This window comes from Cyprinodon tularosa, unplaced genomic scaffold (genome assembly GCF_016077235.1).
Source record: "Cyprinodon tularosa strain WSP-4 unplaced genomic scaffold, ASM1607723v1 ctg341, whole genome shotgun sequence".
In the NCBI taxonomy this organism is placed as follows: Eukaryota; Metazoa; Chordata; class Actinopteri; order Cyprinodontiformes; family Cyprinodontidae; genus Cyprinodon; species Cyprinodon tularosa.
In genome coordinates, this window is record NW_024039054.1 from 589,654 (window position 1) to 611,928 (window position 22,275).

The window sequence follows — 22,275 nt, forward strand, 5'->3', positions numbered from 1 at the left end:
TTCATTAGCTTCATACAAATCAGTTTGAAAGTATCTGAGTCGTCAGTGAAATTAGACATATGTGTATCGACAGGCAAACGTTTGAAAAAGCTGGGTTACTCGCTACAGAAGGCCAGGTGTTATGTGTTGCTGTAGATGTTCGATAATCGTGATGATGATTATTGTAGATGACTGGAGTGTGACTTGAAGTCCTGGTTTAGTGCCTTCAGCTGCTGTGTAACCTGAGCCTTGGATATATCCACAGCGGGGCTGGACAACAGTCAGAGTGTTTGATAGGGGAGATTTAAGGCTCTTCCCCTCTGTCTTTACTCTCACTGTCTTTCTCCCCCTCACACTTTGTATTTAAACATAGCGAAGAGGAATGCATTAGGGGGGTCTTGGAGACATAATGGCTGTGCCCAGTCTGGAGAAGATTTTCGGCCTTCTAACTGCTCTGGGGACTCTAACAAGCCTGGGTAAGTGGTGCGTTTGGGAACTTTTCGGGATCATCTGCTGAGCTGTTATGCCGTTTGCATGTTCTATTCGGGCAGCAGACCAAGAGCATTCAAGATGACGAGCAATAAAACTCTCACCTCGCTGAGTCATTATGGGTAAAAAATCTTCCTGTTTGCGTTTTACTGTCCCAAAGATGTAGTTAGACAGAAGTTTAATCCTATTTTCAGGCTTTAAATTTCTTTCTTCACCTATAAATCTCTAATGATTCCTTTAAAATATAAAATCTCTTTCTTCATAGGCAAGAGAAGTTTCTTTATAAAGCATATTTCAGTAATAGGACAGTTTAAAGTGCTGCAGAGGAATAAAGAAAGAGAAAAAACAGAAATGCAAATAGTGACATAAGGGTCATTAATTAATTAATAACCATGAATAACTTAGCTGAATAAAAATGAATAATTTAACTAATGAAGTCATTGTAATGAGGTTTCATAAAATTATTCATAATAAATGAATCCAAGTTGGACAACAAAATATATGAATCATTTTTATATAGCAAAGTCAAAGGTTGCTCTGAAACAAATATGTTTTTAATCTTGATTTAAAGCAACTAATGGTTTCAGCACTTTTACGGTTTTCAGGCTTCTACATGTTTGGCTCTGGTTCTGTAAAGTAGATCCAGTAGACATGAGAGGTCTAGCTGTCGATCCAACAAGCTGACAAAAAGCCTATAATGTACTTTGGAGTGAAGCCATTCAGTGATTTCTAGACAGAAGTATTTTAGAGTCTATTCTCTGGGATCTGGAAAGCTAGAGGAAGGACTTTAGAACTGGGCTGATCTCTCTACTTTCTTAGTTCTAGTGAGGATGCAGGCAGCAGCGTTCTGAATCAGCTGCAGCTGTCTGATCCACTTCTTAGGCAGACCTGTGAGAACACCACTGCAGTGTTGGAGACAACTTTGGTACTGCACTTAATATGGATACAGACTGCTTCTCAATGCGTTTAAGATTTATACATTTAATACCTTTAAATCATATAAAAACATGGCAACATGTATAAGTGATAGACATAAAAAATATCATTCATCAAAGTTAATATCTAAAATGCATGTGTAAGAACATTATGAAAATGTTTACAGAAAAACAATTAGGAAATCATCTTGACAATGAAATCTTTTCTGAATAATTCTAAAACAAGGGTTCTCAAAGTGGGTCACAAGAAGATTTTCACAATCATTGTGATGTATATGGAAGGCAAAAATATGTTATGGAGAAAATGTATTTACCATGAAATAGATAGAAAATGCATTTAAGATGGATGTATTAATATTTATTCAAATATTACATTGAATAAACCATTAAACCATATAATTTGCAATTGAAAAATTACACTTTCTTTTAAATGATTAGAAATGCTCTTAATATGATGAATTGCTGCTGTTAAGTAATATAATTGTATTTAAAAATTAATATGATTGTTTAACTTGTCTATAAATCTAGAGGGAAGTAATTATATATAATGATATGGGGGTCACCAGTGTGTTGCACTATTATTTCTGGGGTCCATGGGCTGAAAAGTTTGGGAAACTTTAATTTAAAAGATGCTGAGAAGGATAACAAATTTTCATATAGTGTTTGGTAAGTGTAGGGTGGTTGTGCAGGATCTCTGATCTTAAGACAGAGTTATGATTAAAACATCATGCTGAAGAAAATCAGAGCTTTTACAAACATGACCTGGAGGTAGATGAGGATGGAAGGTGGTGTTTAAATTCAGGTCTAAGGCTGTTGATACTTTTAAAACATAAGGATGATAAATCAGTTTTGATAGTAATCAGAAGACAGAAGTCCAGCTTTTATGGTTTGATTGCAAATTAGAAGAAGATTTTAATGTTTATCGTAAAAGAAAGATTTAATGAAAGGTGCTTTTTTAGAACTTTAATATCAAATATCAATATTATCATAATGTACTGTCAGAACAGAACTAAATAAGAGGGAAATTAACTGACTCTAATGGACCCTAAGTGGAAATGTTATTTTGTCCCTCAGTGAAGTCAATGAATTAACTAATTGACCACATTTTGGGAAGTTTAATTATTTTTAACTCTGCAAGAAATGACTTTCAGGTGAAGAGAGTCAAGAAATCTGTTACATAGAACATCTTTAACAATATGAAGTAGGCTAAAAGATCTCAAAGAGACTCCAGTGAACAACAGTGAGAGTGTGGGACAGTGGTGATGCTTCCAAGGAGTGATCAGCCTACAGGATTCCTCTATGGCTCCTCCAGGAGGTCAAAACAGAAAAACATCTAAAGCACCAGAGAGCCTCACCTATGCTCAGACTTGATGATTCAACATTCAGAAAATTACAGACTAAAATGGCCTTAATGAGAAAAATCCACAAAAAGGGCCAAAGCTGAGCAATAGGAATACAACTGCACTGACTGATAATCTACCAAAATAAAAATTCCCAAGTGTCTGGAGAAAAATATGCTGCGGACATCTAGGAAGGTGCGTGGGGTTACGTCTGTGTTTCCTTATTTTCTATTGGTGGACAGATGAAAGATTGAAGTCTGTATGATAACCTTTTAATTGTTTTTATTATTTTGTTACCTTGTAGAGAGGTTGTGACAATACAAGAAGTTATTCTTCTCTCATTTATTGTTCTGTTTTTATTGGAAAAAAAATCCCTTTATTTTCCCACAGGGATATGATGGTGCTACAGCAGCAGAATCATAACAGCAAAAATAGTCACACAATGGGGACCTCAAAAGTGTATGAAAATAAGAGAATAAGTGACAGAGCTTAAAAATAAAAACATATATATTATTATATCGTGCAGTCATCCGAGTTTTATACATTATATCTTAAAGTGTTGTCTTTATTGATGAATGACTAAAACAAATCAATTCTTTAACTAGCATTTCAGGAAAATATTATCTTACTGACAGTCAAACATGGTGGTGTCATGGGTGGTTCTGGTTGCAAAAAAAGCAGAGAGAGTATAACGTTAGAGATTGAAGTAACACATTTTACAGAGTGGGAGAATAGAGATAGAATTAAGCAAATTATGAAAAAGGGGTCCCTATGTCCTCCAGCAGTCTAAGCCTATAGCAGCATCACTATAGAGATAGCTCAGGATAACTTGAGCCACTCTAACTATAAGCTTTATCAAAAAGGAAAGTTTTAAGCCTAGCCTTAAAAGTAGAGTGTATGCCTCATGGAATAAAACTGATAGTTGGTTCCACAGGAGAGGAGACTGATAACTAAAAGATCTGCCTCCCATTCTACTTTTAGAAATTCTAGGAACCACTAATCAACCTGCAGATTGTGAGCAAAGTGCTCTGTTAGGAACATAAGGATTAATCTTATCTCTGATATCAGATGGAGCTTGGACATTTAAGGCTTTATAAGTGAGAAGGAGGATATTAAATTATATTCTGGATTTAACAGAAAGCCAATGAAGAGCAGCTAGGATAGGAGAGATATGATCTCTCTTTTTAATTTTCATCAGAACTCTGGCTGCAGCATTTTGGATCAGCTGAAGGCTTTTAACTACAGTTTGTGGACTTCCTGATAGTAAGGAATTAAAACTGTCCAGCCTTTTAGTAACAAATGCATGGACAGATGAAAGAAGGAAATTCTAGAAACCTATTTGATATGAGATCTAAATGACAGGTCATGGTCAAAAATAAAAACACAAAAAAATTGTATAAATAAAAACATCAATATTTTTTACTTTATTATCTGAGATCAGTTTAATCCCATCTAAATGAAGTGACTGCTGCATCAGCTTCTTTTTCAAAGTCTCTGGTCCAAAGACAATAACTTCTGTTTTGCTGCATTCAGGAGCAGACATGCCTGTAATCTATGTAATGGGTTAGCTTAATCTGGATTTATAGACAGATATAGCTGAGTATCATCAGCATAACAGTGGAAGTCAATCCCATGCTGTCTAATAATTCTACCAATTGGGATCATATATATATAGCAAAGAGAATTGGTCCTAGGACTGATCACTTTGGTACTCCACAGGTAACCCTAGAGCATGAGGTAGATTTGTCATTTATGTGAACAAACTGAAATCAGTCAGATAAATAAGATTTAAACCAGTCTAGCACCACTCAATTAAATTAAATAACCTGGTTGGAACTGGATCTAACATACAAATTGAAGGCTTAGATGAAGACGATAGTTTTGCTAACTCTGAAAGTTAAACTAGAAGTTCAACTAGAACTAGGCTACCTCAGATGTTGCCTCACCTTCCAGAGACAAACCAATCATAGTTTGAAAAGTGCTTGTGATCTTATTTTTAATACGATCAATCTTATTTAAAAAGAATCCCATAAAATCATTAATGCTAAGAACAGGTGGGATGAACAGTTCAATAGAGCTACAGTATTGCTCATCATGAGTTTGGCTACTGTATTAAAAACATATCTAGGATTATTCTTATTCTCCTCTATTATTGAAGAGAAATACGCTGCTCTTACTTTACGAAGGGTCATCCTATAAAGCAGTAAGCTAGGCATGTGAAATGTCATTTTCTCTCCAGTTTCCTAGCATTTTGCTTCAGAGTGGGCAGCTATACATTAAACCTGGGAGCCAGCTTTCTATTTTTAAAGTTTTTCTTTTTCAAAGGGGCTGCGCAGAACAAAGAGAACTAGCAACCCCATCAACAAGCACTGCTCAGCGACATAGAGGAGAGATAAAGTGAAACAGATTGTTTAAAATTTATACCTGCAGTATCTGATAATAATCTTCTAAAGTGTAACCTTATTTTGGAGGAGGAGAACTCTTAAAGTAATCCTGAATGTTGTTAAAAAGTGGTCATAGAGGACAGGGTTATGAGAAAATAATGTTATTTCTTCACATTCTAAGCCATACCTAAGCCCAAGGTCCAAAGTATGAAGATGAGAATGTGTTACATGTATTCACATTTTGAACAAAGCCAATAGCATCTAAGACAGCATTTAAGACTTAAGCTAAACTTAAGCTATTACCTTAAATGTCAGCATGGATGTTAAAATCCCCCACTATGATGACCCTGTCAGTATTCAACACTAAATTAGATAGGAACTCTGAAAACTCATCTAAAAATTCAGAGTAAGGACCTGGTGGAAGATACAAAGAAAAAGAAGAGGTTTTCTGGTATTGCAATTTGGACGAGGGAAACTAAGGGTTAAATGTTCAAAAAAGATCATCAGTAGCTGCTTTTGGAGTAATCAGTAAGTCAGACTCAAAAGATTGTTGCTACTCCACCTCACCCAGAATTTCTGGGTATGTGAAAATTAAAAGAACTATAAGGAGTTGCCTCATTTATGCTCACATAATCCTCTTGCTGCAGCCAGGTTTCTGTAAGGCAACATAAATCACTGTGATTATCAAAAATCGAGACTTTAACAAGCAGACTATTTGAAGAAAGAGATCTTATGTTAAATAAACCCCATTTAATCGTTTTAAAATTTTCCCCAATTGGACTTATTTTAATTTGAATTAGATTGTCATGATTTACTCCTTTGGGAATCTTTTCTAATTTATTTGATTTTGGTTGTGGACAACACACCGTCTGGATGGAGTAATAAGTGGGTAAGAGTAGAGAAGCTGCAGAGAGGTGTGTTAAACAATGACTCTGATGTGTGAACATTTTTACACCGCACTGCATTTGCACCTTTTGCCCACCAAATCTGCAGTCTGTGTTTGACACTGTTCAGTCTGAGTTGTTTTACAAGTTCTTCCTTTTGGTAAAACAATTGACAAGTATAAGGGGTAAATGTTAGATTTTACAATAAGAAATCTTAATCAGAAAATGATTTTGAGAGAAAATTTACTGGTTCCTCATTTCTAATTTTTTAAAATAATTTTTGATATAATTTATTTTATTTTTTTTACCTTTTTAAATCGATTTTTAGAAATTCCATTCTTTTCAAATGAGGTTTTACAGATCATGTTCTCTAACTTCTGGGGGCAGGCTTTTCTCTGGAAAGAAGAGCAAAGATGTATTTCTATTGGTCTGCATTGATGTTAGTGTCCACATTTTTCTTGGCCAATGCGCGCTTTTAGTTAAGTGAGGAGAAAGGGGAAAAAATTGAAAAAAAAGTAATACATAAAATTCAAACTGAAATAGAAAATGTAATATTATATTGAATAAAAAAATTAGAAAAATACATTTGGGTAAAAAAAATATATATATCAAAGACAGCAGTTACTCTAAAAGCCTTTTTCTGAGCAGCATTTTTTTCATTCACTCCTGCATCACATTCCTACCCTTTTTTATTTTTTTATTTCCATTTTCAAAATGTTCTTTACTTGCAACAATAATGGAAGACAATTCACTCCATACCTTATGTAAAGTCAAATTCCTATATATTTACTTCTATTATTAATAATGAGTGCTGTTTTTTTATTTTCTTTCCATATGAAAATATTCAGTCAGGCCTTTGTGCATCTGCAAGGCTAAACAGTGTTTGGGTGAGAAAAATTGTTTATTATAATTTGGTAATATTTGGAATAGAGGACAGAGTCCTTTAGACTCAAGGTTAATTCAACATTTTATTGTTTTCTACAACCTTCTGTAGCTTGTTATGGTTAAACTGTATGTGGAGACCTTCACAGTTATTTTAAATTAGTTTGTATAATCTTTTCTAGAGCATTTTCGTACTCTGCTGGATCCGGAACTATTCACACAAATTCCTTTGCGACAATTGACATTTTTGAAGCAAAATGAGAAATATTAGATGTTTAGATGTTTATGCATTTAGAAGATGCTTTTATCCAAAGTGAATTACAAAGTAGATTTGGTAGGAAAAATCCCAAGTCAGAATCAGTGGTGACAGCAAAGAGATAGAGGGAAGTACAGAAAGAGTATTTGAGGAGTACAGAGCTATGGGTAAGATTTAGGATAGGAGATGCTCTTTGAACAGTTTGGTCTTTAGGAGTTTCCTAACGATATACAGGTGTTCTGCTGTTCTTGTAGCGCTTGGTAGGTCATTCCACCATCTCGGAATAACCCATGAAAACATTCTGGATTGTCTTAAGCGTGTAGGCACTGCTAGACAGAAATTCATTGCTGAAGTTGAGTAACCAAGTTGAGATATAAACCTTTGTTAGAATGTTCAAGTAACGGGAGCCTAGCATCAGGGACTTGAATTTGATGCAGCGCTGCCAGGTTCTGGATAATTTATAACGATTCTATCGTACAGACTGGGAGACCAGTCAGGAGTATGTTACAATAGTCAAGGCAGGAGATAACCATAGACTGCACCAGGAGCTGGGTAGCATGTTGGGTTAGGTATGGTCGGACCTTTCTAGTTTTTAGTGGTGTGAAGCGAAAAGATCAAGAAATGCAGGTAACATGACCGTTTAAGGTCAGCTGGTCATCAACCATGACACCCGGGTTTCTTGATGCCTTTGATGGAGTCAAAGACAGGGATCCAGTCTGGATGTGAATATTGGGGTGTATGGTTGGTTTGGTTGGGAAAACAAGCAGTTCATTCTTTTGAGAGATTTAGTTGGAGGTGATGGGCTTTCATCCAAATATTATGAGACTTGCACTTGTTCTTTTTGTTTTTTTTTTACAGCACTAGTGGCTAGTCTTTTTTGGACAGTAGGCTGATAGGAAAAGGGGTATAAGAGAGGGGGAGAGACATGTGGCAAAGGACCACAGCCCGGATTCGAAACCGGGTCAACCGTGTTGAGGACTAAGGGCTCCGTACATGGGTTGTGTGCGCTAACCACTGCGCCACCAAAGCACGCCCACTTGCACATGTTTTAGGTCGTTTTTAATTAACTTGTTTAATTGAGTCGAACATTTTAATTAGTTGTATTTGTATAACGTTTTAATCTAATTGCTTTTTTGTGTTAGCAAACATGTCTCTTTTAAAAATAAAATTGTGGATCTAAATGAGGTCCCCTGGATGAATAAATTAAGGTTGAATGAAAAAAAAAACAACAAAATCTGTTAGGATTTACTTCTAAAAAAAAAATTCATATATTATTAAAGGTCCAAAGCCTTTTTGTCTCACAAAAAGCTTTTTCTGTAAATCACAATACAAATGCTGTTGAAGCGTTCAAACTCATTATGAAAATTTTTAATTATACCCAGTCATTTTGTATTTCTTTATTTAAAAGGCAACACTTTGCTCCATCTCAATATAGGATAAGTTGTGGAAAATAAAGTTTTCAAATTAGAAATTAGAGTAAAATCATATAAAGTTTCTGGAAAATATTGGTATATTTCAGTTGAATTTTGCAAGCGGACTCTGCAATGTTGCTCATCTTAAGATACATTTAGTGACAGATACTTTTATTTTAAGCAGAGACAAAATATATAAAGTATTCATTTAATGAAAGAATGAAACAACATGGTCTGCAAGGTGGAAAATTTTGTGACACTGTGGCCTTGTCTAAGTTTGGCTCTTTCTGCATGGAGTTTATCAGCTCTTCCTGTAAATTAGGGGACTCTCTCTGGGTACTCCTGTTTTCTCCAACAGACAAAAAACATGACTATTAGTTGTAACTCCCAAGGCAGTCATTTGGACAATTTTCAGCTTTTGAAGAGATTTAACCCTGGTTACATTAATTTTTAAATTTTATCTCATTCTTTTTCATTGGTGTTCTTTTACTAAAAGAATTTTACCCCTGTCTCTTAAGATTATCATTGTGTATCTGTTTAATTAATTGTGCATCCGAAGAACATGTCTTGTAACTGGAAATATCTGGGGAGAAAAAAATCCTATCCAGAAATTACGCTTTGGAAAACTTTCTAATCACTTTTACTTATTTTTGTATATTTAAAAAATAAGTTTTCCAAATAATTTTTCTTTACATATGTCATGTTTATAAATTGAAATTTTCAAAATGATAATTTTCAGATTTACTGTAATTGCATTCTCTTCACATTTATAGATCACATTCCTTTCTGTTATCTCTCCATTCCAGAGGAAAATCCAGAGGAATGTGACAGTAACGCAGGACGCCTGCATAAAAACTCAAGGAGAGACATAAAATCTGTTGAAAAAAAGTCAAAATAAAAATTGAAATTTTTAAATACTCTCAAAACCTTCAAAACTGTGATTTCTGGGTTGCATTTTGCTTTGCTACATTTTGATTTACACGTCTTCTTTGCTATACTAATGGAACAAAATTCACTCTATAACTGACAGCTCTATTTCTTGCATTGTCATTTTTTGGTAGAAAAACATTACCACCAAAAAAATTTCTATATAAAAAAAATTTTTTTTTTTTTCCCTTGCTGTTGCCTTGGTGACTAGAATGTCTTTAGGTGTCTGTTTACACAAAGTTTTGTGTCGCCACCATGGCGGACTGTGCAGAAAAGGGTAGAAACCATATAACTCCTGAAATCATTTGATAATAATAATGAAGATAAAAGACAAAATACAAAATTTGGATGTGAAGTATCTAAAACAATTAGCACCCCATGTCATTTCCTCTTTTTATTGCATTTTTTTATTATTACAGAATTTCTGGTCATCGTTTTTAAAGTCCAGGGATTTTTCTACCTGTTTTGTATGTATCCTTTCATTGCATAATGTATTGTGAACTCATTTTTATTCTTCAGAATTAACTCTGATGTAATTTTCTATAAAATATGGTAAAAAGCAACCGAGTCAAATCAGCACAAGTCGGACAGAGTCAGGAAAGAAAAAGGGGGCCTGTATTTACCCCGCTTAAACCATGATGATGTAATGTTTACCTGTAGGGACGTGTTGCTCTGACAAAATGCTCTCTACCTCCATGTCACAACATGTTAAAGACAAAGTTCCCACGCATCATTAATCCTTTTTTAATCCTTCTGTATTTATCTCTGACCTTGCCTGCGGTTTTAGCGTCCGTCGCCAGGATGATTTAGGTTTCAGCTGCAGGAAGTTTTGAGGTCAAAGCGCTGACATAAAATACTGAAGGAACTTTGTATGCACTTGACTTGATTGGGTGAGCTGTATTTAGCAGTTAAGAACATAGCGTGCAGCTCATATAGCACTATCTGGAAGTCAACATCGTTGTGTCAAACTGATTTCTACTGTTATCTTTGGTAGGATGCAAGAAATGTTTTGTTTTACCTGAACAGTTGTAGCTCATCAAATAAGCTCAAATTTCACTTATTTGATCTTATTCCCTAATTTATTAATTTACTTCCTGTACATATTTGATGTTCATGCTTCAACTATGTTTGCCCTCAAATGCATCCTGCGTGAAGCCTAGCGGTGCTTAATGATTAAGAATTGAAACAGCTGTCAACGCTGTCATTACAGAGCTGCAGCTATGCAAACGGTCCCATGGGTAAATTAAATATTTGCGCCTGGCTGGACCAGCCAGAGACTGGAGAACCCATGAGGGACCACATGTCTGCTGCTTTGTAGAGGGTTTAACTGTGACCCTATTAGTGCCAAACATGAATGTAAATGTTAGTGGCAAATAGACAAATTTGATTTAAAGTGTAAATTTATAGTTGCTCTGTAATCTAAACTAAGGATACACTGCAAAAACGATCTAGAAATAAGTAAAAATGTCTTAAATTAAGTGTATTTATCCTTAATTTGAGAAGGTAAATTAGATAATTTGCCAATGGAATGAGAATTTTTACTCTTAAAATAAGATAAGCAGATAATACGCACTTAAAATAAGACAATGTAGTTGTGTTTTCTTATTTTAAGTGTAAATTGTCTTGTTCCATTGGCAAAACGTGTCTTTTACCTCCTCAATCCAAGAAAAATGTACTTATTTTAAGAAAAAATTACTCATCTAGATTTCGTTTTTTTGCAGTGTAGTGGAAGTTCCGTAAAAATTCAAAAAATATCCACTGGACTTGGTTTTCAAGATTTGAAGACGTTTCGCCACCTCTCCAGGAAGCTTTCTCAATTCAAATGTCTGGATCCGCAGTGAGTTTGAGTCTTATATAGACCCGCCTTGTATCGCTTGGAAACATGCAATGGTAACCGATGAATGGGTCGTTAGTTCCATCGTTAGCCTGTAATATCTGAACCTGTCTATGATTCTAGGGGTCGGTCGTTAAAGGGGGGATTGCCATTAACGGGGGGGATTGTCTCCTGTAATACCTGAAACCTGTCTATGATTGTTAAGGGTTGGTCGTTAAGGAGGTATTGTTCACCGGCTGGGGCGGGTAGGTCCCTCGTTCCTCTGTGATGGGGTGGGGGGTTTGGTGATATCTGGAAGGGATCATGTCTATGATTGAATTGTATGTTTTTGGAAGCTGGAATCTGAGTCCACCACCTCTGTTTAAAGTTGGTTTTTCTCTCTTAACATAGATGGCTTCCTTCACGCCCCTCTCAAACCACCTATTTTCTTTATCCAGAATATGGACATTCTGGTCCTCAAAAGAATGTCAAAAAGTGTAGTGGAAGGTTTTATTTCGCCTAAACTGAATGCTTTGTTTTTATCAGGAAAATGACACACCTGTCTCGCCTTACACCCTATGCTTTGTTTCTTTAGTGGTGTGTAATGAGGAAAGACAACTGATCCATGACTTGTTCAAAGGCTACAACAAGAACACCCGTCCAGCAGTCCATCCTGAGGAGAAAGTGCAGGTTATGATCAAGTTGACGCTGACTAATCTAATCTCACTAGTAAGTTTCCTTTTTTTTTACTTTTTTTAAAGAAAATAATTTTAAAAAGAACACAGGTACAACATTAAAGAAAACATTGGTGGCATTCATATTTTAACAATTTTCCCATTTTCAATCAATACACAAAATAAGGTGTGCACCGACTAATTTTTTCTTATTTTAAAAGCCCGATTCTGATTTTCCATGAAACTGATGTTTTAAACAGCTGACACTGTTAGTTGTTCTCATCATGTTCAGTCTCATCTTAAAAAACATTAGTTAGTTCCTGTGAAACGAAAAAAATGTAAATGTCAAAACTGAAAAAAATGCAGTCTAGAAAAACAACTTTTATACATTTCTTAATCAAAAAAGGTTTCAAAAGTAACTTTAATCCTTTTCCCAGATAATTTTTTTTTTCAGATCATCATTGGATTATTTCCCAATGTTATTTTTTCTGTTGCATTCTTTTCAAATAGCGTTTTATAGATCACATTCTTTTCACTTCTGGGGACAGGCTTTCGTCTGGAGAGGGAAGCAAAGACGCATACTGGACGTTAGTAGCAACATTTTTATTGGTCATTAGCAAGTGTTTTATTTGGCTCTAAGTGAGAGAATTTCATCTGTAAAAAGCTATTTCCAAAATGCAATTTGTAAAACTCAATCTGAAAAAGAGACATTTGAGAAAAAGGAAAATATAAAATCCGTAAAAGTTAAAAAAAACAATACACTGGACTTTGTTTCCAAGTTTAAAGACGTCTCGCTTCCCATCCAGAAAGCTTTTTTGATTCAAAAATGTCAGAATAGCATTGAGTTTGAGACTTTATACAGTAGACCAGCTTTCAAAAACCTACAGTGCAGCAATAGAGTTGATTCCTTTCCCCTATCATCGCAACCCTTACCCCCATACAAAGGGAAAGAACACCTCGCCTATTCAGTCAGGCCAACAATTCCCTCTAACCACCCCCGTTTTAGAGACATAGACAGGTATGGGTCTATTGCAGGCTAACAAATAACCCAAACGACCTCCATTCCAAAGGGGTGGAATGGTTCGTCCGGTGCAATTGGCATGTTTTCTAAGCCCCAACAAGGCTTTGTTTTTGGTCCACTATAAAGCCTCAAACTCAACGCAATATCAGATATTTTGAATTGAACTTTTTTTCTAACTTTTGGAATGACTATGACCTGGATGACTGAGAATCTTCACCAGAAAATTGGTAAAGAAAAAATTTGAAAAAATAAAGCTTCAAAACACACAAAAGAATATAATAATTAGATATGAGCAAAACAACGAAGTTACTTTCAAAACCTTTTTTGATTAAGTTTCTCAAAGTTTTTTTTTTTATGGATGTAGTTGTTTTTTTTTTTACATTTCCATTTATAAAATAGGTTATTTTCTTGCAACAAAAGATGAGCAAAATTCATTCCATCAGTCTTCAGTCCATTGCAAAGGTACAAAAGATCAGGTTCAAATCTAAGTATAAACAATTTGTTAAATTTAAAGAGACTGAAGCCTATTTATTACTCTGCCGGCCAATTGATCGTTGCTCCCCTAGAGTCCAACATAATCCAACACAGAATAAGATAAAACTTAGAAAAGTCTGCATTCATAATCACTTGAAATCAACTACTTCACAGAAAACAGCTGCTGTTGTTCTGGTAAAGCCCTAGAAGTTTCCTTAGAAAACTTGAGCAAACAAACGAAACCATAAAATAAAACTTTTCACTCTCCGATCTACAAAATAGTACCAGAATAAATTAATGATCCAAACTTTTGGTTGATTACAAACTATTGAAAAAGAAATAACCTGACATAAGATTAATAACAGCAATAAGGGACATTTTAATGTCTGTTAACGTAAATATGCCTCATTATCATATTTATTTTTTTACTTTTAAACTCTACAGGATCTCAAGACCCCCTACTTTTTTATCTGCAACCCCCAATGGGGCCACAACCCCCCCTTTTGGAATCAGTGTCATAAAACATTTATTGTAAAAAGCTTTGAAGCAGTGTGATTCACCCTTAAGCAGAACTGTAGCATTAAAAACATGGACCCAGAGCAACCATGGGTTCTTTGCAAAGCTCATGTTTTTAAATGGACTAGTCAAAGTTCAGACCTTGTTCTAATTAGAACCTTGTTGCAAGCCTTGATCTGTATGTTCTAGTATGGTATCTTCCTTACAGCCATTTAGCTGTAAGGAATGAGTGACTAATCTACATGGTTATGAGAGACATTCCCTAATAGGTTTAATTAGCCTATAACTGCAGCAAAAAGAAACCTTAGCAGCTAACAGCCCAGTTTTCTGAATTTGACATATTTTTTAGATCAAAGTCCCTCTATACTGTATGCCCCTCTCCATCTGCCTCAGATGTTGCACTATTTTCTGTTGGCACCAAAATCAAACAATAACCAATACCGAATGGGAAATGTTCAAATGCTGTAGTAACAGTTTGACTAGATTCCCATTGTACACATTTATCACTCTCATCGGCTCAAAACGGTAAAGCTCTAACGCATTTTCCTGCTTCTCCCCTGAATTTGCAGAATGAGAAAGAAGAGACTCTTACAACCAACGTATGGATTGAAATTGTAAGTTTTCTATTTTGTCTTATTTTTTAACCCCCGTCAAACCTGGATTTTAACGTCACTGTTGACTTTCCTCTCAAATGTCCAACAGCAATGGTCTGATTATCGCCTTTCCTGGAATGAAAGCAATTATCACGGCATTCAAGTTATCCGGGTGCCGTACAACACGGTTTGGCTTCCTGACATCGTCCTGGAAAACAAGTGAGGCCTTTTTGTGAAAATGTGTGTGAGATCCTGTGTTGTTTTTTTGTTTTTTCCTGTGCAGAGTGAGAAAGCTGCTTCAGGTCAGCTCTCGTTCCCATTCCTCTTTGTCATGTGCAGCATCGATGGCCAGTTTGATGTGGCTTACTACGCCAACGTCCTGATCAGCAGCAATGGATGGATGTACTGGTTGCCTCCAGCTATCTATCGCAGCACCTGTGCCATTGAAATCACCTACTTCCCATTTGACTATCAAAACTGCACACTGGTATTCAGGTAAATAAAATCAAAGCACAGCAGGCTTTACAATCACTGTAAAAGAAGACAAAAAACAGAAGATTAATTTTTTTCTGTTGTGTAAACCTGAAAACCTGTGTTAAATGTTGGGACAATAATTTAAGTAGGTTGTGTTCTTTGACACTCAGTGAGTTGTTAGTAATTATTCCTTTAAGTTCGGTCTTTGTTCAGCAGGTGAAAGTTCTGCTTAAATTTGTGTTTTTGTTGTGAAATGTAGAAAAACCTGCCGTTTAACTTAGAGGCTTTTTGTTCATTTGAAATTTAATTTTAACAAAACAAATTGCTGCAGATTCCGAATCAGTTGGGAAAACGTGTTAATTTTTATTTGCTAGTTGCTTTCAGGGGCACCAAAACTGGACGTTAGAAGTCTGGCACCAGGGGTGAAAGTTGTATTAAATTCTTTGCTACGGTATACATAAAGAAATTGTCTCATATTGTTTTCTTACACCCTGCTTGCATTTTACAGATTAGATTTTTCTTGTATTTAGCCCAATATGACTAATAAATAAATGCTAAAGTACCCTTTTAAATTTTAGACTTTGAGCCTTGTCAAGTTTAGGGGGAGTTAGCTGAGGACCCAAATGCAAAGATGAAGAGGCAGGGAAGATTTCTTGTAGATATAATTTAGAGTTAGATTTTAACAGAAGCACTAAACCAGGAATAATAAACAGGGAACCAAAACTAAGAGACATGAGAGGGAAAGATACATGAGTGAAGAGGATCCGGCAGTGAGAAACTGTAGATGATGAGTATATATGGGAGAGAACAATGAATGGAGTAATTAGCTAATTGGGAGCAGGTGTGGACAGAAGCAGCTAAAAGGGGAAAGGAGCAAACAGGGCTTAAGTCAAACAGGAAAAGAACTTAAACGAAGCAAAAAGTAAATACGACACAAGGAATGACCAAAGGCAAAACTAGAGGATAGGGGAATGGAGATAACTTAGATAACTAACTATAGGAATAGTAAAACTAATAAGTAATTCAAAATATTATATAATTCTTAACGGTTAAAACAGAATAACAAATCCAAGTGTGACAGAAAACCCAAAGTGAAAACTAAACAGAACCAAAAATCCCAGGGCAGTAGATTATAACAGCCTTTAGCTTGACCATTTTGATTAGTCATGAAAAAGAAGGTAAAATATTAAAATATGAATATTCAGTTATAATATCTGATTATTATTATTAAATGTACACAGTGCTGCTTTAAGTTAAAGTCCTAAACCTCAAATTTTGTGGAAGTTTTTGCCTTAAAATTTCAAGTTCCTCAAAATGTTTGAATTAATTATTATTATTTATTGTTATCTGTGTCTCTGCTCTGTCAAAACCCAAGGTCCCAGACATACAGTGCCAACGAGCTGGACCTGATCTTGGCTGCTGAAAATGATGAAACATTTGAATGGGTGCACATTGACCCTGCGGCTTTCACAGGTACACATTTCCTCACCCTTATATTTAAGCTCCACATTTTTTACCCTAACTCTTTTTGTCCCCCTATAACAGAGAATGGTGAGTGGGCCATAGTCCATCGACCTGCCAGGAAGATGATCAACACTCGGTATTCCCCCGACGATATTGAGTACCAGGAGATCATGTTCAACTTGATCATTCAAAGGAAGCCTCTGTTTTACATCATCAACATCATCCTGCCCTGCTCCCTCATCTCCTCACTGGTTGTACTGGCCTATTTCCTTCCTGCTCAAGGCCAGTTCAGTTTGCGATCAATAACAGGCCTTGGATAGGTCTTTTGTTGTTTTGATACAAATGTGATCATAGGGGAGATTGCAACCCTTGCTATAGCATCAATTATGAACAAAACACCAGTACTTGCTAAGGTTTAATTTGAGAAAAAAATTGGAATTTGTCAAAATAATCCCTTCAGTATCTGCTCTCAAAGTTACAAACCTATTTCATCAATAAAAAGTATTTAGTTACTTTTTGTTAACATTAAATCCTGATGTAATAGTTTTACTCTTACTATAAAGAAAGCTTTTACCTTTTGTGAGGGAATGTTGAAAGATATTGGATATTCACACTCTGGTAAAGACAGAATTGGCCAAATATCCGATGCAGTGTTCTGTTCACTATTACCAACTGTTTTACTGTTAGTAAGGCATCTATTAATTTAATTTCCTTTTCCCATTTTGTTTATGTTCCAGCTGGAGGACAAAAATTGACTGTCTCCATTTCTGTCCTGCTGGCTCAGACTGTCTTCCTGTTTCTAATTGCTCAAAAGATCCCTGAGACATCTCTCTCCGTCCCTCTGATTGGAAAGTGAGTCGCCTGAAGTCTCTGATCCGAACTGTTCAGTGTAAATCTTAGGGCATCCTCAGGTTTCAGGAAATAACTTATAAGGTCTTATTAGAAAGCTAAAGGGTCTCAAGTTCGTGAAAACAGTTGTTCGGTCTTAGGAATTATGCAGGAGAGATCGTAGTGAAAAGGTTTCAGGTTCCAGTAAAACGTTATCAGGTATCCAGAGAAGGTTGTTAGGTCTCACTTTTCAGCAAAAGGTTTCCAGTTCTCAGGGAAAAGTTGGCAGGTTTAAATAAGTGGGAATAAACCAGGTTTAAGGTCACTCATTTTTATTTTTTTAAATTCAGCCAAATCTTGACCAATCAAGTAGATATGCGAGTTTAACAAAACTTAACCCTATCTTTCCTAAAAAACATTTTATATGTTTATTTTAGGTCACAGAAAGACTACTTAATTTATTTCTAATCTCAATATTTGTTGTTTTCCGCCATTCCTGAGCCTGACCACTTGTCCTACAATGAAGTAAAAGTTCACAACACATGTCATCTCAAGGCACTTTACAGTTCAACCAGATCATACAGACAAATTGATTCAAAGTTTTCTATCCAAGGAAAACCAGTTGATTGCATCAACTCATTGACTCTAAGGCCATAACTCACACCAAGCATGCTTGTAGCGACAGTAAAGGGGAAAAACTACCTTATAACAGGAAGAAACTTCCAGCGGAACCAGAACCACGCTCAATGTGAGCGGCCATTTTCAGATGCCAACTGGGGTCAAGCTTTCAAACAAAGAACGGATAGATCCTGCAGTGGCAGCGGCTCTGCAGTGGCAAGGGCGTCTAAAGCAGGAACTTTTATTGGAGAGAAACACAGGTTAATGACTGTGATATTCTTACAAGATGATTATGAACACGCGAGTCACTAACCTGGTTTGACAGTTCAGTCTGTGTTCAGAGAAAGAGCGAAGAGCTAGACAGGTGAATTAAATAATAATCAAGTCATCCAACAGTGCCAAAATCATGACACCTGAGACCTAACAACAGTTTTTTTTTTACCTTTGACAACTTTTTTCATGAATCCTGAGACCTGATTGCTTTTTTTCTTAGACCTGAGGATGTCTTAACTTGTACATCGTAGTGCTGGATATGTTTTCACCATAATCCAAATGTTCAATTGTATTAAATTGATAACCTTCTAATGTCCTCCTCAGGTACATAATTTTTGTCATGTGTGTCACAACTCTCATCGCAACCAATCAGATCGTGGTGCTAAACTACTCACTGCGCAGCCCCAGCACTCACATCATGTCCCAATCTGTTAAGCATGTAAGAACGCCTCTGAAAATCAAGCATGTGTGTTTTGCTGACTGGCCTGCTTTAGCTGACATGGGTTTGTCCAAACTGTCTTCTGCAGTTGTTCTTGGAAATGGTGCCTCGCTTCTTAGGCATGTCCCCACTGGTGGACGATAGCGAGGGGACAGCAGAGGCAAATGGACTGAAGGAGCGAAGGCGCAGCTCCTTCGGACTCATGCAGAGAGCAGAGGAATATGTGCTGAAACAACCTCGGAGTGAAATGATGTTCGACAAACAAAGAGAGAGGCACGGCCTCACTCGATCAATCAGTGAGAGGCTTTTTTATCTCAGAAAGTTAGCACAATACTCCAGTTAGAAACCTCATCTTATGCTCATGCTGTTATCTCTTGTTTCCTTAGATCAGTGTTGCTCTCTGCTTCTAACAATTAATCTCTAATCTTCCTTGTAGTAAATAATTTAGACGTCAGCAGCACTGCAAACCTTTACAAGAGTCTGGCACAGGCAGCCCCTGAGATTAAGCAGTGTGTGGATGCCTGCAACTTTATTGCTGAGAGTAAAAGACACCAAAATGAAATTGGATCTGTGAGTATTATCAAGTTTACAGTTAGTAGATCATTTTTGTTCTCCTTTACAACAAACACCACGTAACTTAGAATAAAACGTATTGACCTAATTTGAGATATATTAAAGGATTTTTCTGGCAACTATTCAGTTTTGGTGCATGTCAACCTTCCATGCAGGCTAATCTTCTCAAAAATTCACCTATATAACTTGAGGGTGGGATCTGTAACTTAATGGATTGTGTGACCAAGAGGTGGGATTTAATCTAGAGGGGTGAATGGGGCCTTGTTTGCAAAAGTAACTCCATAAAAAGGGTTTAAGAGTAACTTTTCTCATTTACAGTTTTTATTTTTTCAAAATATTCTTTGCTAATTCATTTTCCCTACTTTATTTTTTTTTTAATCTATTTTCTTTTCCAAAAACATTTTTACAGAATTTCAATAATAGTTTCCATTTTTTTCAAAATTCTGTTTTTCTGTTTCAGTTTTATTATCACAGTTTGTTTAATTGGGTATCAGAGTAAAGGAGGCTGGATGTTGATGACTTTTATTAGCTTTTATTTTGTGAATGCTTTAAAAAAAAAAAAAAAAAACTTTCAGGGCCTTCGGGATAAAACCAGAAGCTATGTTTTCATTCTACCAGGCTGTATGGAAAGCATTATCCACTGAGGTATTTCAGCATGATATGATAATCTCTATAGGCATTTAGTATTATAGATCTACTACAACTCTCATGTATAATCTAGTCAGCACATTTCACTGGGAAGATCATTCAAAGTGCTGCACATGAATAGAAGATTTTAAAAAGAAAAAGAAAAGTACATTGCAGTAGCATAAGAAACTCAAATAGTTAAAAGATCATTTGGTACTTTTTTTTTTTTGTCAAAATCTGTTGTTGCAATCAGTGTGATGATTAGATCACTCACACACCTACGACAAACCCAGTCCAGCTCTCTACAGTCTCCTATGCATCATTAAGTGTTACTAAAGTTAATTAAATAAAATAGTATGTGTTTTATTTACTGTAAACTAAAATAACTAAAACAGTAATGTGTAAAAACAAAAAGCTGGAAGCTATTCTGTTTGCAAAGTCATTGCTGACATCACAGATAGATATCTGACGGCCATCTTTGTTGACAAAGGCGCTGTACCTGATTCTGCAGTTTTTAACCATGAGCGAGGAGAACAGTTTAGGGTGAACTATAAGCCCCGCCCCTAACTTTCTCCCATTGAGAAACATTCCTCTTACTCTGTGTGCCTGAGATAACTAAAAGGACAACAGCAAGTTTTGAGTGCAGATTCTATCCCAGGAGGTCCCACAAAGCTCTGAATAGGCTGGTCAGAGATTTACACAAGCTTTGTTCTTTCTTCTCTGTTTTGACCCTTTTAGGCTGTTTTTCTGTATATTTACTGAAGGGACAGTACGTGGAGTTAATGCAGCTTTCCCTTCATTGCCCACCTTGCTTCTTTGTTTACAAGACGCCCTTAAATAAAACATCCCTCATTGGGAACTTCGTGGCTGGTTTTAAACCAGAAGCTCTACTGAATTAAACCACATTGGCAGAGTAAACCGTAACGTTAAAGTTAGAAGCCTAAACTAGAAATGCCTGGACTCCACCATATGAACAATTAATGAGTAATTTATTTCAATGAAACCACCTCTTCTGCCACACAATATTCCATGTAAAAAGCATTTCTCTTAGATTAAAATAAAAACCTGCACGGGGCTTTTAGTACTAACCACAGGCTGCCCCCTCCATCATTATTCCACCATGGATGACCTCAGGTTTCAAGTTTGGAAAAGCTCCACTCTTCAGATGCAGGATAGAGGAAGCGAGTAAATGAGCTCTGCCATCACTGTCAGACTGGTTTGTCTTTGAAAAGTTTGCATTCAAAGAAAAAAATCTGGTCAATCTGGCCCAAAGACCGAGGAATCTTTTATTTATAAGTAATAAATTATGTATAAATCCTTACATTGTCTGATTTTGTAGCTTTATTTATATAGAAATCATCATAACTGCATAAAAAAAACACACTTATTTGTTCTTTGAGACCTTACCATTCCTAAAGTTCACATGCTTTGGGCCAACCCTGGTGGTCAGGTGCAGTATGTGCTTTACATTGTAAAAGAAGGATGAGTTCATTTATTGGAATCTCTGCTTATTCTCCAGCTATATATGTATCTTTATGGTTACATTTTGTTTTCAAACACAGGAAATTGAAAGCTGGGTTCTGATAGGAAAGATGATCGACAAGGTGTGTTTCTGGGCCGCCATTCTCCTCTTCATCATTGGCACAGTGGGAATCTTCCTCACAGGGCACTTCAACCGAGCGCCAGACTTTCCTTTTCCTGGAGAAAACAAGAAATATGCTCCAGATTCTTAGAAGAAGAAAGCTTATCTAATGCTGCTGTTGAAGCATTGATCAGATTGGTGTTTCCAGATGCTGTCTACAAGCTTGTGAACTCCAAAGGTTACGCTGTGGGTTGGGTCAGCTTTAATAAACCTGTCAGAGACACACTGGACACCCGTTTGGCAGCTGAGAGTTTAATTTTAGTTAACAATTTTGGCATGTTTTTTTTTGTTGTTGTTTGTTTTGTTTTTTTAGAATAATTCAATAAAGCTTTGTTTTAAAATTGAGGCAATCCTCAGGAAAACTATTTGGGAATTTGGTTTGTGTTTTACCTCTGACCGCACAAGAAGTGGAAACGGATGTTAAGGTGTATTTGTGCTTTAAAGAAATGTTAAAGCTGTCTTTTAAAATGTTATTTCACAGGAGGAAAGACCTTTTTAATTGAAGACTGATTCTGATGTTTGGCTGATTTATTTATACGTCAGGAGCAAACATGCCTGATTGTTCGCTGTCTTAAAATAAAACTCCCAAAGAAATCTGAATGAAAGACTTATTTGCCTTCTGGCATGTGAAAAACTAAAAACACTTTCTTTATATTATTGTGCGTTTATTAGTTAATTTCATCTATATTTTTATGTGTAACACTGGACAAAATAAAGCTGCTTTTATTACGAAATAAATGTAAAAGGGCCATTTCAAA

The 22,275-nt window shown here is 36.0% G+C and overlaps 1 protein-coding gene across 1 annotated transcript; it reads left to right on the forward strand.

The window, feature by feature from the left end:
• On the forward strand, positions 1-22,275 carry chrne (cholinergic receptor, nicotinic, epsilon). The gene is made up of 12 exons (XM_038294507.1): positions 1-455; positions 11,897-12,030; positions 14,556-14,600; positions 14,689-14,798; positions 14,919-15,074; positions 16,429-16,526; positions 16,599-16,799; positions 17,255-17,369; positions 18,561-18,675; positions 18,764-18,971; positions 19,112-19,245; positions 21,438-22,275. The coding sequence occupies exons 1-12, from the start codon at positions 389-391 to the stop codon at positions 21,606-21,608; spliced, it is 1,554 nt and encodes a 517-aa protein (XP_038150435.1). The 5' UTR covers positions 1-388; the 3' UTR covers positions 21,609-22,275.

What these genes read in the sequence shown, in the direction of transcription:
- chrne (XM_038294507.1), top strand. Translation starts at nt 389, where the DNA reads ATGGCTGTGCCCAGTCTGGAGAAGATTTTCGGCCTTCTAACTGCTCTG. An exon ending in CTATTTCCTTCCTGCTCAAG is followed by an intron (nt 16,800 to 17,254) that starts GCCAGTTCAGTT and finishes TTTATGTTCCAG; the next exon opens with CTGGAGGACAAAAATTGACT. An exon ending in ACCAAAATGAAATTGGATCT is followed by an intron (nt 19,246 to 21,437) that starts GTGAGTATTATC and finishes TTTCAAACACAG; the next exon opens with GAAATTGAAAGCTGGGTTCT.